Consider the following 14,729-nt stretch of genomic DNA (forward strand, 5'->3'; position numbering starts at 1 on the left):
GAACGATGTCTGTAACGTTAAAAATAAATGTAATACAGCGGTTGCATTAAGAAGAAGTGTATCTTTGTAAATATATGTAGAACATGTATATTTAGTCATGTTTATTGCTTGTTATCTGACGTTATCTGTCGGAGCTATCATCATTTCTCCTGACATTTGAGTAGCATTTTTTGAAATGTCGTCATTGTAAACAGAGATTTATGGATATAAATGGCATATTATTGAAAAAAAAATGTACTGTGTAACATGTAATATTACTGTCATCTGATGAAGATTTTCAAAAGGTTAGTGAATTATTTATTTTTTAATCCTACTTTTAAATTTTATTTTTTCTGGGACAAAATGGCCGCCGCTTGCCTTTTGTTTCGGTGGTGATCTAATATAAATATGTGCTGTGTTTTCGCCGTAAAACATTTTAGAAATCTGACTTGCTGGGTAGATGAACAAGGTGTTTATCTTTCATTTGAGCTATTGGACTTGTTAATGTGTGGAGGTTAAATATTTCTAAAAAATGTTTTTTTGCATTGTGCGTTATGGTAATGAGCTTGAGCTTGAGAGAGAGAGAGAGGGAGCGATAGAGGAAGAAAAATAAAGAGAGGGAGCAAAATGGGAAGAGAGAGAGAGTGATGCATGTGCCTCCTGTGTCTATGGGAAACAAAAATGGCAATTGTGTGTGTGTGTGTGTGTGTGTGTGTGTGTGTGTGTGTGTGTGTGTGTGTGTGTGTGTGTGTGTGTGTGTGTGTGTGTGTGTGTGTGTGTGTGTGTGTGTGTGTGTGTGTGTGTGTGTGTGTGTGTGTGTGTGTGTGAGCAGTAGGATATTGTCGTCGGTTCCTGGCATTCCCAGACCCTTTTACACAGCCATAATCCCTGGACTACAAGAGGCAAATCAATCCGGCGGGCAAAGGGGCAGTAATCCCTGGTTCAGTCAGCCTTCCAGGCTGCAGCCAATGATCATACTAGCATACCAGTTTACAATGCATGTTTATAACATTGTTTAAGTCAGTCGTGTTCCAGACAGGTGCGTATATTGGAATATGGCTATTGTCTACAGCCAGTCACAAGGGCCACTCAGGGGCCTTGATGGGTCATGGAGAGAAACAGAGGAGCCCTGACAAAGGAGCTGATTAAGTCAAGGTGTTCTGTGCTCTTCATTTACTCTGCAGCTACCTAACGGTGTTCGTACACAATTTTGCGTAACCACGGCATTCAAACGAGGTTGCAATAAAAACTAATGGGACTGTAGCAACTGTGTTGGCATCAAAATCCAGGGTGTGAACTACGCTCTATTCAAGCGTTGATGGACCAACAGTATTTGAGAAAAGATTAAAAAACGGACCCCTCTGATGCTGTACGTTTCACCTTGATTTACTCTGTCTACATTTTACTTTTACATTAGACTGGTGGTCTGATATGTAGGAGGACGGGCTCATCGCAGTGGATGAAATGGAATGGATGGAAAGGTATCAAACACATCAATCATGGTTTCGATGTGTTTGATACCATTATTTTTATTTCATTCCAGCCATTGCCACGAGCCCCTCCTCCAACATATCTGCCCACCAGCCACCACTGATATCAAAACTGTTTTTTATCTCCAAGCAGAATGGATAGAAGCAGTTCTTAAATAGCAGTGTTAGCCCAGCCCCATAGGTTACCTTGCAAATGGTCTATCTAATGGTCCGACATGGACAGAAATAGAGATAGTGACCTGCAGGGAGTGTCATCACACATAATTAGACTAAGTCGTCATAGCTACAGATACAAAACCCCAAGCACTCTTGTCATTGGTTGAAATACATCATATGCCCCATGATCACTGTGCACCCAACACACCAGGGGAGATGTTGAAAGAGACCAAAATAAATTCCTTGACGCTAGTGAAACTGCATCTCACACACACACACACACACACACACACACACACACACACACACACACACACACACACACACACACACACACACACACACACACACACACACACACACACACACACACACACACACACACAGGCCTTGTGTGACACCAGGGATCAAACACAGCACTCTCCCTGTTCCACATTTCATACACTATATTAATAATGTTCCCCGTGCCTAAATTATTGATTAGTTAGATTTTCTATTCCTCTCTCTGCACTTTGTGTACTGTTCTATGAAGGATCTAGTCCCCTCACTAACGACCCACTCAGGGCACATTTCTCTCTGTGGCTTTTCCAGGGCTGCGTTTCAAATGACATCCTATTCCCAATATAGTGCACTACTTTTGAACAGGGCCCAAAAGTGGTGCACTATATAAGGAATAGGGTAACATTTGAGATGTAACCTAAGACACAGGAGGAGACAGCTTCACACTCCGATGCGCGCACACACACACCTGCATGCGCGTACACACACACCTGCATGCGCGTACACACACCTGCATGCGCGTACACACACACCTGCATGCGCGTACACACACACCTGCATGCGCGTACACACACACCTACATGCGTGTACACACACACCTGCATGCGCGTACACACACACCTGCATGCGCGTACACACACACCTGCATGCGCGTACACAAACACATTGTTTTCTATCAGATGGTATATATTTTAGAGGTATGTTCAACCTGTGCCATCGCATTTACTTTATAAACCGCAAGCAATTTAAAGCAGACACACCCCCCCTCCCACACACACGGTCATACACACATACACCCCCCCCCACCCACACGCACGGTCATACACACATACACACACCCCACCCCCTCCCACACACACGGTCATACACACATACACACACCCCACCCCCTCCCACACACACGGTCATACACACATACACACACCCCACCCCCCCTCCCACACACACGGTCATACACACATACACACCCCCCCCCCCCCCTCCCACACACACGGTCATACACACACACACCCCCACCCCTCTCCCACACACACGGTCATACACACATACACACACCCCCTCCCACACACACGGTCATACACACATACACACCCCCCTCCCACACACACGGCCATACACACATACACACACACCCCCTCCCACACACACGGTCATACACACATACACCCCCTCCCACACACACGGTCATACACACATACACACCCCCCCCTCCCACACACACGGTCATACACACATACACCCCCCCCACCCCCACACACACGGTCATACACACATACACACACCCCACCCCCTCCCACACACACGGTCATACACACATACACACACCCCACCCCCTCCCACACCATCCCACACACACGGTCATACACACACACACACCCCCACCCCTCTCCCACACACACGGTCATACACACATACACACCACCCCCACACCCCCCCTCCCACACACACGGCCATACACACATACACACACACACCCTCCCACACACACGGTCATACACACATACACACACACCCCCTCCCACACACACGGTCATACACACATACACCCCCCCCCCACACACACGGTCATACACACATCCCACACACACGGTCATACACACATCCCACACCCCCTCCCACACACACGGTCATACACACATACACCCCCCCCCCACACACACGGTCATACACACATACACACACCCCCTCCCACACACACGGTCATACACACATACACCACCCTCCCACACACACGGTCCCTCCCACACACACGGTCATACACACATACACACACCCCCTCCCACACACACGGTCATACACACATACACCCCCCTCCCACACACATGGTCATACACACATACACACACCCCCCCTTCCACACACACGGTCATACACACATACACACCACCAACTTCTAGCAGACCCAGATGTAAATTAGACAGTGTGCTCACACATCAGTAGAAAAACTATCCTATTTACAACCAGAAGGACAATGAGATATGTATCTCTAATCTACTCTGAAAAGCAACATGGGGGAAGTAACACACACACACACAAACGGACATCGTATTCATGCAGGAATCCCATTCTCTCTCCCCCCTTTCTCTCCATCTCACTTTCATGTTCTCTCTCACATTGCTTTCTCTCTCCCCCCTTTCTCTCCATCTCACTTTCATGTTCTCTCTCACATTGCTTTCTCTCTCCCCCCTTTCTCTCCATCTCACTTTCATGTTCACTCTCACATTGCTTTCTCTCTCCCCCCTTTCTCTCCATCTCACTTTCATTTTCTCTCTCACATTGCTTTCTCTCTCCCCCCTTTCTCTCCATCTCACTTTCATGTTCTCTCTCACATTGCTTTCTCTCTCCCCCCTTTCTCTCCATCTCACTTTCATGTTCTCTCTCACATTGCTTTCTCTCTCCCCCCTTTCTCTCCATCTCACTTTCATGTTCTCTCTCACATTGCTTTCTCTCTCCCCCCCTTTCTCTCCATCTCACTTTCATGTTCTCTCTCACATTGCATTCTCTCTCCCCCCTTTCTCTCCATCTCACTTTCATGTTCACTCTCACATTGCTTTCTCTCTCCCCCCTTTCTCTCCATCTCACTTTCATTTTCTCTCTCACATTGCTTTCTCTCTCCCCCTTTCTCTCCATCTCACTTTCATGTTCTCTCTCACATTGCTTTCTCTCTCCCCCTTTCTCTCCATCTCACTTTCATGTTCTCTCTCACATTGCTTTCTCTCTCCCCCCTTTCTCTCCATCTCACTTTCATGTTCTCTCTCACATTGCTTTCTCTCTCCCCCCTTTCTCTCCATCTCACTTTCATGTTCTCTCTCACATTGCTTTCTCTCTCCCCCCTTTCTCTCCATCTCACTTTCATGTTCTCTCTCACATTGCTTTCTCTCTCCCCCCTTTCTCTCCATCTCACTTTCATGTTCTCTCTCACATTGCTTTCTCTCCCTCTCTTCTCAGCAAACTGTACAGATGAAAATGGAAGCTGAGCCTTCATTTGATATACGGTATGGCACAGTCTGTCTATTCAAAGGCAATGTATTATGCATTATGGTTATCATGGGCTAAGAGGCATTGTGATTCCATAAATAATACCAAATTTTCTACCCTAAAGATTTCCTGGTTTTTCATAAAAAACCATGGTCACATAATTCCTTTCCCCTCTGTTACTTGTACAGCCAATACATGCAGTAGCTCCTAGCTAAAACACAGGCCCACACATAGGGTTAGCAAAAGTACTGCACTATATAGTAAATAGCGTGCCATTTGGAATGCATCTTATGTGCCTGTCCAGGGCTATAATCACTGGCCCCTATCATAGATCCACACACAAACCTTCCATTGACATCATGTATTATTTACATGAAACTATGGGTTTAGGTGCCCATCTCAACTTAAGTGCTGAACGTGGATTGGCTAGCCGAGCTGTTGGGTGGGTGGTGCTGAATGTGGATTGGCTAGCGGAGCTGTTGGGTGGGTGGTGCTGAATGTGGATTGGCTAGCGGAGCTATTGGGTGGGTGGTGCTGAATGTGGATTGGCTAGCGGAGCTATTGGGTGGGTGGTGCTGAATGTGGATAGGCTAGCGGAGCTGTTCAGTGGGTGGTGCTGAATGTGGATAGGCTAGCGGAGCTGTTCGGTGGGTGGTGCTGAATGTGGATAGGCTAGCGGAGCTGTTCGGTGGGTGGTGCTGAATGTGGATTGGCTAGCGGAGCTATTGGGTGGTGCTGAATGTGGATAGGCTAGCGGAGCTGTTCGGTGGGTGGTGCTGAATGTGGATAGGCTAGCGGAGCTGTTCGGTGGGTGGTGCTGAATGTGGATTGGCTAGCGGACCTATTGGGTGGTGCTGAATGTGGATAGGCTAGCGGAGCTGTTCGGTGGGTGGTGCTGAATGTGGATAGGCTAGCGGAGCTGTTCGGTGGGTGGTGCTGAATGTGGATTGGCTAGTGGGAGCTGTCCAGGGGGTTGCTGCTGAATACACTCAGAAACACCCTGCCAGGAGAGAAAGGGTGATAGCTACACCTAGGCTCACACTTCCGGTCATAAATAACCCCACGGTAGCATGGACCTCCTTCCCCCCTCTCCACTTCTGGTTCTCTCCTCCTTTCCCTATGCAGTAGGCCAATTAGAGCAGCTCACAGCTCACAGCCACACCCACAAGAGGGGGGTGGGGGGTACTTCAATACAGGCATTGTAATGTGGTGTTTCACTATTGAGCCAGAACAAGAAACCTAGTATGTGGATGCAGGCTTCACACTGCTGTCCGTTCATAGAGTTAAACAACTACAGTGCAGCTCCTTCTGAGATTGAAACAAGTCCCGCTGAGACTGGGGCTGTCCTAATATGGACACCATACACACAACACACATCTCAGCGAGACATCTCATCACTCTAAAACTTCCTGCTCTCTTTGGACATCTCATAAAACTATTTGGTAGCTTGGCTCATTCCGCTGCGTCTGTATCCACCCAAGCATGAAAGCAACGCCTGACAAACGATAGCGCTGTGTTTCCATAGCAATCTATCCATTTATGAATGGCCTGTGCCACTGCTGGTGACAGCCAGATGCAGAGGAAGACAAGGCAGGCCAATTAAAAGCCCAACACCAGCCACCAACCCTGTTGTTACTGCCATCATTCAATTGGGCGTGATTTGTATAATTAAGCTTGATGATTGGCCTGAAAACCTAACAAGAGTCTGTTCTAACCAGCAGTGTTAAGTACCATGGGAGAGAATAAAGGGGTGAGTCACTCACACCGACCTGTGGATCCCCATAGGAGAACATCAGAACATATTTCATTATGACACATTGATATTAATGAATGAGTCATCTTTTAATCAGGAAGGATCAACCCCAATTTAGGTTGTATTGGCCATGTCTGTATCCCTAATGGGATACTATTCCCCATGGGCCCTGGTCAAAAGTAGTGAACTACATAATGAATATGGTGCCATTTGGGATGCAGCTAAATCTCTCTATTCACCACAGGAGGGACTGCTGTGATACTAACTGGTGAGATCAGTCATAGGGCTTCACTTCTGGAGCGAGACAAACTGGTGAGATCAGTCACAGGACATTCTGGAGTGACACCAACTGGTGAGATCAGTCATAGGGGTTCACTTCTGGAGCGACACTAACTGGTGAGATCAGTCATAGGGGTTCACTTCTGGAGCGACACTAACTGGTGAGATCAGTCACAGGACATTCTGGAGTGACACCAACTGGTGAGATCAGTCATAGGGGTTCACTTCTGGAGTGACCCTAACTGGTGAGATCAGTCACAGGAAACTCTGGAGCCACTCAATCCCACCTGATTACTGAAGACAAACAGAAAGACAGACAGACAGGAAGCAGCATATATTTTTTTGTACCTTTATTTAACTAGGCAAGTCAGTTAAGAACAAATTCTTATTTTCAATGACGGCCTAGGAACTGTGGGTTAACTGCCTGTTCAGGGGCAGAACGACAGATTTGTACCTTGTCAGCTCGGGGGTTTGAGCTTGCAACCTTCCGGTTGCTAGTCCAACACTCGGCTACCCTGCCGCCCCGGCAGGAGCATGCAGAGTGGTGTGCTGGCTGCCAACCCCTGGACCAGAGCAGACAGAGACTGAGGCTTAAACTCAATTAATCGTTCCTTGATTCCTTGCATCCTACTTCTCAAATGTGTTTTGAAAAGGAGGATAGGAGAGAGGAAGCAAGGAAAGGAAACAAGGAAAGGTGAATTGAGAACGAGCCTGAATGTCCAACAAACCTGATGTATTTTATGTTTCCATTTCAAATCCAAAGCTTTAGTAAAACGCAGGTCTGAGAAAGACCAAGAAAGGCCAGGGTAGCCAGAGGAAGATATTCTAATGTACTATGGACAAGGCATTTTTTGAGGAACCCATCCATAAACCATTCTATCATCTATTTTATCACAGGGCAGTTGACCCACTTCAATCACAGGGCACTTGGCCCACTTTTATCACAGGGGGCACTTGGCCCACTTTTATCACAGGGGGCACTTGGCCCACTTTTATCACAGGGGGAACTTGGCCCACTTTTATCACAGGGCGCACTTGGCCCACTTTTATAACAGGGGGCACTTGGCCCACTTTTATAACAGGGGGCACTTGGCCCACTTTTATCACAGGGGACACTTGGCCCACTTTTATCACAGGGGGCACTTGGCCCACTTTTATCACAGGGGGTTCTTGGCCCACTTTTATCACAGGGCACTTGGCCCACTTTTATCACAGGGCACTTGGCCCACTTTTATCACAGGACACTTGGCCCACTTTTATCACAGGGCACCTGGCCCACTTTTATCACAGGGCGTACTTTGCCCACTTTCATCACAGGGTACTTGGCCCACTTTTATCACATTATTCAGACCCTGATGGAATCCACCCACATACTTCACACAAAGCCACAACCTCGCTCTCTCTTTGTCTCTCTCGATTTCTCATACACACACACGCATGTGGGCTATACTCGGCCTATCCCTCTAGTGATGTGGGGGCTGTGGGTGGGGTTATATCCTGCCTATTTGGCCCTGTCTCCTGTCTCCTGTTTTATCCAGTGTCATGTGTGAATTTAAGTATGCTCTCTCTAATTCTCTCTCTCTCTCACTCTCTATTTCTTTCTTTCTTTCTCTCGGAGGACATGAGCCCTAAGACCATGCCTCAGGACAACATGGTCTGATGACTCCTTGCTGTCCCCAGTCCACCTGGCCGTGCTGCTGCTCCAGTTTCAACTGTTCTGCCTGCGGCTATGGAACCCTGACCTGTTCACCGGACGTGCTACCTGTCCCAGACCTGCTGTTTTCAACTCTCTAGAGACAGCAGGAGTGGTAGAGATACTCTGAATGATCGGCTATGAAAAGCCAACTGACATTTACTCCTGTGGTGCTGACCTGTTACACCCTCGACAACCACTGTGACTATTATTATTTGACCCTGCTGGTCATCTATGAACATTTGAACATCTTGGCCATGTTCTGTTATAATCTCCACCCGGCACAGCCAGAAGAGGACTGGCCACCCCTCATAACCTGGTTCCTCTTTAGGTTTCTTCCTAGGTTCTGGCCTTTCTAGGGAGTTTTTCCAAGCCACCGTGCTTCTACACCTGCATTGCTTGCTGTTTGGGGGTTTAGACTGGGTTTCTGTACAGCACTTTGTGATATCAGCTGATGTAAGAAGGGATTTATAAATACATTTGATTGATTGATTGATGAACTCTTGCAAACACACACACAAAGACACACACACACACACACACACACACACACACACACACACACACACACACACACACACACACACACACACACACACACACACACACACACACACACACACACACACACACACACACACACACAGAGAGAGAGAGAGAAGCCACAACCAACTGTCAGAAGACTCTGATCTATAGAGATTAGAGATTAGAGCGGCCTTACCTCCAGGTGCGGTGCAGGGTTGAATCCACACAGGTTGCAGACCTGGGCGTGGCACTGAGTACAGGTGTTGTAGTTGGGTGGTTGGGCAGTCACGCCCACATTCAGACTTGTCTTACACAGGGGACAGCAGGCACCTTTATCCTGCTGCTGTTGCTGCTGCTGCTGGGGAGGTGCATGGGGTCCCTGTTGGGGTGCATGGAGGCCCTGTTGGGGTGCATGGGGTCCCTGTTGGGGTGCATGGGGTCCCTGTTGGGGTGCATGGGGTCCCTGTTGGAGTGCATGGGGTCCCCGTTGGGGTGCATGGGGGCCCTGTTGGCCTGGATGGGGTCCTGGTGGTTTCCCTGCCCCAGCTGCAGGTTCTTGGGGTCCAGCTGGTTTAGGGGCAGGTTTGGGGGGATGTTGCTGCTGCTGGGGCGGGGTGGGTACCGGATCCACTGATATGAGGGTGCTGGCCTGGTTGAGGAGGGACGCACCGAAGCCACCAAAGCCTCCAAACAGCTTTCCAAAGGTCTGCTCAGGAGCAGCGGCCGGGGGCGGGGGCTGGCGGGATGGGGAGCTCCCTGCGCTGCGGGTGTGGTCCTGGCGGAGGGGCAGGGGCTGGTGGGCGGGAGAGCCACGGAGGTCAGGCTGGGACGGGGCTTTGACCATGCCTGGGAGAGGGATGGCTCCTGGGGGGAGACGAGCCCCACCCTGACCCTGGGCTGGAACTGGACCCACTGGACCTCTCTGCTGTTGAGGGGTCTGGCCTGGGCCTGGACCAGTCTGTCTGTTAGGGCCTGGTGGGGGCTGGGCTTGTGTCGGAGCCTGGTGCTGGGTTAGAGGCTGTGCCTGAGGTGGGGCTTGGGACTGGGGCTGAGGTTGGACCTGGGGCTGGGGTTGGACCTGGGGCTGAGGTTGGGCCTGGGGCTGGGGCTGAGGTTGGGCCTGGGGCTGGGGCTGGGGCTGAGGTTGGGCCTGGGGCTGGGGTGGGGGCTGAGTTTGAGGTTCAGAGATGGGCTCGAGTTTGGCTTGGTGGGACGGAGAGTGGATCTGCTGCTGGCTCTTGGAGCGAGGTGTCTCCATGTCCATTCCCAAAGCTCTCTGCATCTGGCAGTTCAGACACAGCCACTCCTGGACCTATGGCAGCATTAAAGAGGAAATAAAACAAGAGTATTAACAATATACTATACATACTCCACCAACTGAATTCACTCAAATCAATTGAGCAGTGACTGACTGGTTTTACTAACAAAAATACTTCATAGACAATGAATGGAACAAATTGCTTATAAATCATATGTAAAATATACATTGAGCAAGAGAACTGGGACCGAATAACGTATCAAGTATCTCAGAGTATGAGTGCTGATCTAGGGTCAGGTTCCCATTGTCTGTAAAAATGTTATTAATTGCGATCTAAAAGGCAAAACTGATCCTAAATGAGCACTCCTACTCTGAGACGTTTCAAACATATGGCACCTGGTGTTGGCTTGCCCCACTAGGAGCATCTTGTTGGTAAACAGGAGTGATAAATGATGATATTTGCAGTTCACAGACACATGGGATAAACTGAGCTAGGGGCTCCTCCAATAAAACAAGACGGATCCCCCTGATTATCCAGGCTTTACAACTCTAACTCCTTCTTTCCTTCCATATCTCTCCTCGTCTACCTCTCGATCAGTCATCATCCTCTCTCACGTTATTGTGTTTTGGTCTTACTGTCCTCCTTTCTCTCTTTGCCTTTCATGTCTTCATCCCTTTTAACCATCTCTATCCCTGCCCTCTCTTTCTCCATCCTATTACACTCTATATACTAGTAACCGGAAGGTTGCAAGTTCAAACCCCCGAGCTGACAAGGTACAAATCTGTCGTTCTGCTGAACAGGCAGTTAACCCGTCATTGAAAATAAGAATGTGTTCTTAACTGACTTGCCTAGTTAAATAAAGGTCAAATATATATATATATTTTAAATGGCTATTACAGAATGAATTACATTAGGAGAGGATGGAAGGGGAACAGGGACATGGAGGGTGTGGTCTTCACCTCTGACTGACCTTTGGAACTAAGTGACACAGGTCCAAGTGGCCCTAGGTAGTTTCACTCACCAACCATACTGTTTACAGATACAATATACTGTTTACAGATACAACCCCAACACTCTCTGGGTTGGGAAAGAAAGGCGTAGTCATCCCAGACATTCTTGTTTCATTTCATCATCAAAACACAAGTTGAGAAGACATCATTTTCAGGCTACATCTTTCATTTAATGTCTGTTTATGGTCTGTGTGTTTCTGTGTGTCAGTCAGTCACTCTGACAGCCTATCAGTGTGTGTGTGCATGTGTGCATGCGTGTGCCTGCACGTGCATGTGTCTGTTACGGATACAGTTATCCTGTGTGTGTGTGTATCCTGTGTGTGTGTTTCTTTTCTCTCCTTCTCCCCTCACAGGTGAAAACCATCACTCCCCAATCAGTCAACAATCAATCATCAATCAGAAGACACACCTCCTCCTACTTCCTGACCTATGGTTTAAAAACCCCATCATTTGTTTGTTCTAGAGCTCAGCTCAGCTCAATCTCTCTGTAATGCCATGTCTGTAGGTCTCTGTGTTTCACTCTCGCTTTGTGTCTTAACCTCTCTTTTGTTTAAAGCACTTCATAGCACTTTGTCATCACCTGTGAGTATTATTTTTGGTTATGGTATTTGTTTGATCCCTCCGATGTCAACAACTACAGACCAGTATCCCTTCTTTCTTTTCTCTCCAAAACTCTTGAACGTGCCGTCCTTGGCCAGCTCTCCCGCTATCTCTCTCAGAATGACCTTCTTGATCCAAATCAGTCAGGTTTCAAGACTAGTCATTCAACTGAGACTGCTCTTCTCTGTATCACGGAGGCGCTCCGCACTGCTAAAGCTAACTCTCTCTCCTCTGCTCTCATCCTTCTAGACCTATCGGCTGCCTTCGATACTGTGAACCATCAGATCCTCCTCTCCACCCTCTCCGAGTTGGGCATCTCCGGCGCGGCCCACGCTTGGATTGCGTCCTACCTGACAGGTCGCTCCTACCAGGTGGCGTGGCGAGAATCTGTCTCCTCACCACGCGCTCTCACCACTGGTGTCCCCCAGGGCTCTGTTCTAGGCCCTCTCCTATTCTCGCTATACACCAAGTCACTTGGCTCTGTCATAACCTCACATGGTCTCTCCTATCATTGATATGCAGATGACACACAATTAATCTTCTCCTTTCCCCCTTCTGATGACCAGGTGGCGAATCGCATCTCTGCATGTCTGGCAGACATATCAGTGTGGATGACGGATCACCACCTCAAGCTGAACCTCGGCAAGACGGAGCTGCTCTTCCTCCCGGGGAAGGACTGCCCGTTCCATGCTCTCGCCATCACGGTTGACAACTCCATTGTGTCCTCCTCCCAGAGCGCTAAGAACCTTGGCGTGATCCTGGACAACACCCTGTCGTTCTCAACTAACATCAAGGCGGTGGCCCGTTCATGCTCTACAACATCCGCAGAGTACGACCCTGCCTCACACAGGAAGCGGCTCAGGTCCTAATCCAGGCACTTGTCATTTCCCGTCTGGATTACTGCAACTCGCTGTTGGCTGGGCTCCCTGCCTGTGCCATTAAACCCCTACAACTCATCCAGAACGCCGCAGCCCGTCTGGTGTTCAACCTTCCCAAGTTCTCTCACGTCACCCCGCTCCTCCGCTCTCTCCACTGGCTTCCAGTTGAAGCTCGCATCCGCTACAAGACCATGGTGCTTGCCTACGGAGCTGTGAGGGGAACAGCACCTCAGTACCTCCAGGCTCTGATCAGGCCCTACACCCAAACAAGGGCACTGCGTTCATCCACCTCTGGCCTGCTCGCCTCCCTACCACTGAGGAAGTACAGTTCCCGCTCAGCCCAGTCAAAACTGTTCGCTGCTCTGGCTCCCCAATGGTGGAACAAACTCCCTCACGACGCCAGGACAGCGGAGTCAATCACCACCTTCCGGAGACACCTGAAACCCCACCTCTTTAAGGAATACCTAGGATAAAGTAATCCTTCTCACCCCCCTTAAAAGATTTAGATGCACTATTGTAAAGTGGCTGTTCCACTGGATGTCATAAGGTGAATGCACCAATTTGTAAGTTGCTCTGGATAAGAGCGTCTGCTAAATGACTTAAATGTAAATGTAATGTAATGTTTGTTGCTGGTGGGAAAAGGGGGAAACCAAGACAAGTCGCCCATGGGCATACACTACCCGTAGGTGAACTTTGTTAAATACACTAGTTAGAACTGGGCGGACCACCCACTGTATTTTTGGTTAGTTAGTTAGCTGTTGTTAAAGTAGGCTAGTCTAGCTTAGGGGTGTGTTTTTGTATACTTATTGTTTCTTTCCTTGGGTCCAGCTCAGCCCCTTTTCCTGCTCCCCCCATTACCGTGTGTTTATAAATATACCTAGAGTTTGACGGTAGATTTCTGTTGTCGTGGTTATTTCGTTCACACTTTGTCACAATAATAATTTGCATGAGTTATGTTACGGGTCTCATTACCATCCCCCCTAGACCGTGGGGCCAAAAGGGATTCGTAACAGTGTCCGTATCAGTCATTCAGTCACAGCAGTATTCCAGACCCTGTCTTTAGTCCCCTGTAGTTTCTCTGAGCTGAGAGTGACGAAGCCAGAGTTTGAACTCTCAATCAACCAGAAGGGAAGGGTAGGAGGTGGGGTTACACCCCTGGGACACTGGGCGTGCTCAGAACAACCGTGGGCTGCAGGAAAAATATATCTAGAAAAAAAACAAGCCAGGGCCTTGATCAAATCAAGTCTTTATCATCGGGCCCAGAGAGCAAACTCACTCACTCACTCACCATAGCTTCAGACAATAATGTTAATCTGATAATCTCTAATCAATGAAATCTGATCTTTCACAGAGAGCCAGCACTTATTTACCAATCTCTCCCTTTTTCTGATATTGGTATTACACTGGGTATTATACTTTCATAAGCTGTCATTTGTATTTTTTTTTAAACTACATACTTTTCTAGACCATTCTTATAGCGGTTCACCATTTTGTTGCCCCCTTTCCCCCTGCATTGGTGTCAGAAGTCTGGTTGCATTATCATGTGATACTGTATGTGTGTCTGATAAACAAACTAAATATAAATGTGTATGTAAAAATTCACAATTGCAAAGTCTGCTGAGTATTGTCAGTTTTGTCTAGAAGGGATACAGCTTTTGTCAAAATTGACTTTTCATAGCAGGTTAGGAAAATTAATGTTGAATGTTAGGAGAATTAGATTAAGCTGTATCCCATCTAGACATGACCCTGAAACAAGACCAATAATAATACCCAGTGTGCATTGCAGTTAATTTTGGTATGTTCATTTTCACATATGCATTTTGATCATTTAGCAGACACTCTTATTCAG

The 14,729-nt window shown here is 48.1% G+C and overlaps 1 protein-coding gene across 3 annotated transcripts in view; it reads right to left on the reverse strand.

Annotated features, from left to right (window-relative positions):
- LOC118400525 (protein bassoon-like) overlaps positions 1-14,729 on the reverse strand; it is a 202,265-nt gene that overhangs the window by 96,244 nt on the left and 91,292 nt on the right. For all 3 annotated transcript variants that reach the window (XM_035797465.2, XM_035797464.2, XM_035797463.2), the window contains exon 3: positions 9,330-10,445. In XM_035797465.2, coding sequence (XP_035653358.2) covers positions 9,330-10,445 — 1,116 coding nt within the window. The remainder of the gene's footprint in view (positions 1-9,329; positions 10,446-14,729) is intronic.

This window comes from Oncorhynchus keta, chromosome 21 (assembly GCF_023373465.1).
Source record: "Oncorhynchus keta strain PuntledgeMale-10-30-2019 chromosome 21, Oket_V2, whole genome shotgun sequence".
Taxonomy (NCBI): domain Eukaryota; kingdom Metazoa; phylum Chordata; class Actinopteri; order Salmoniformes; family Salmonidae; genus Oncorhynchus; species Oncorhynchus keta.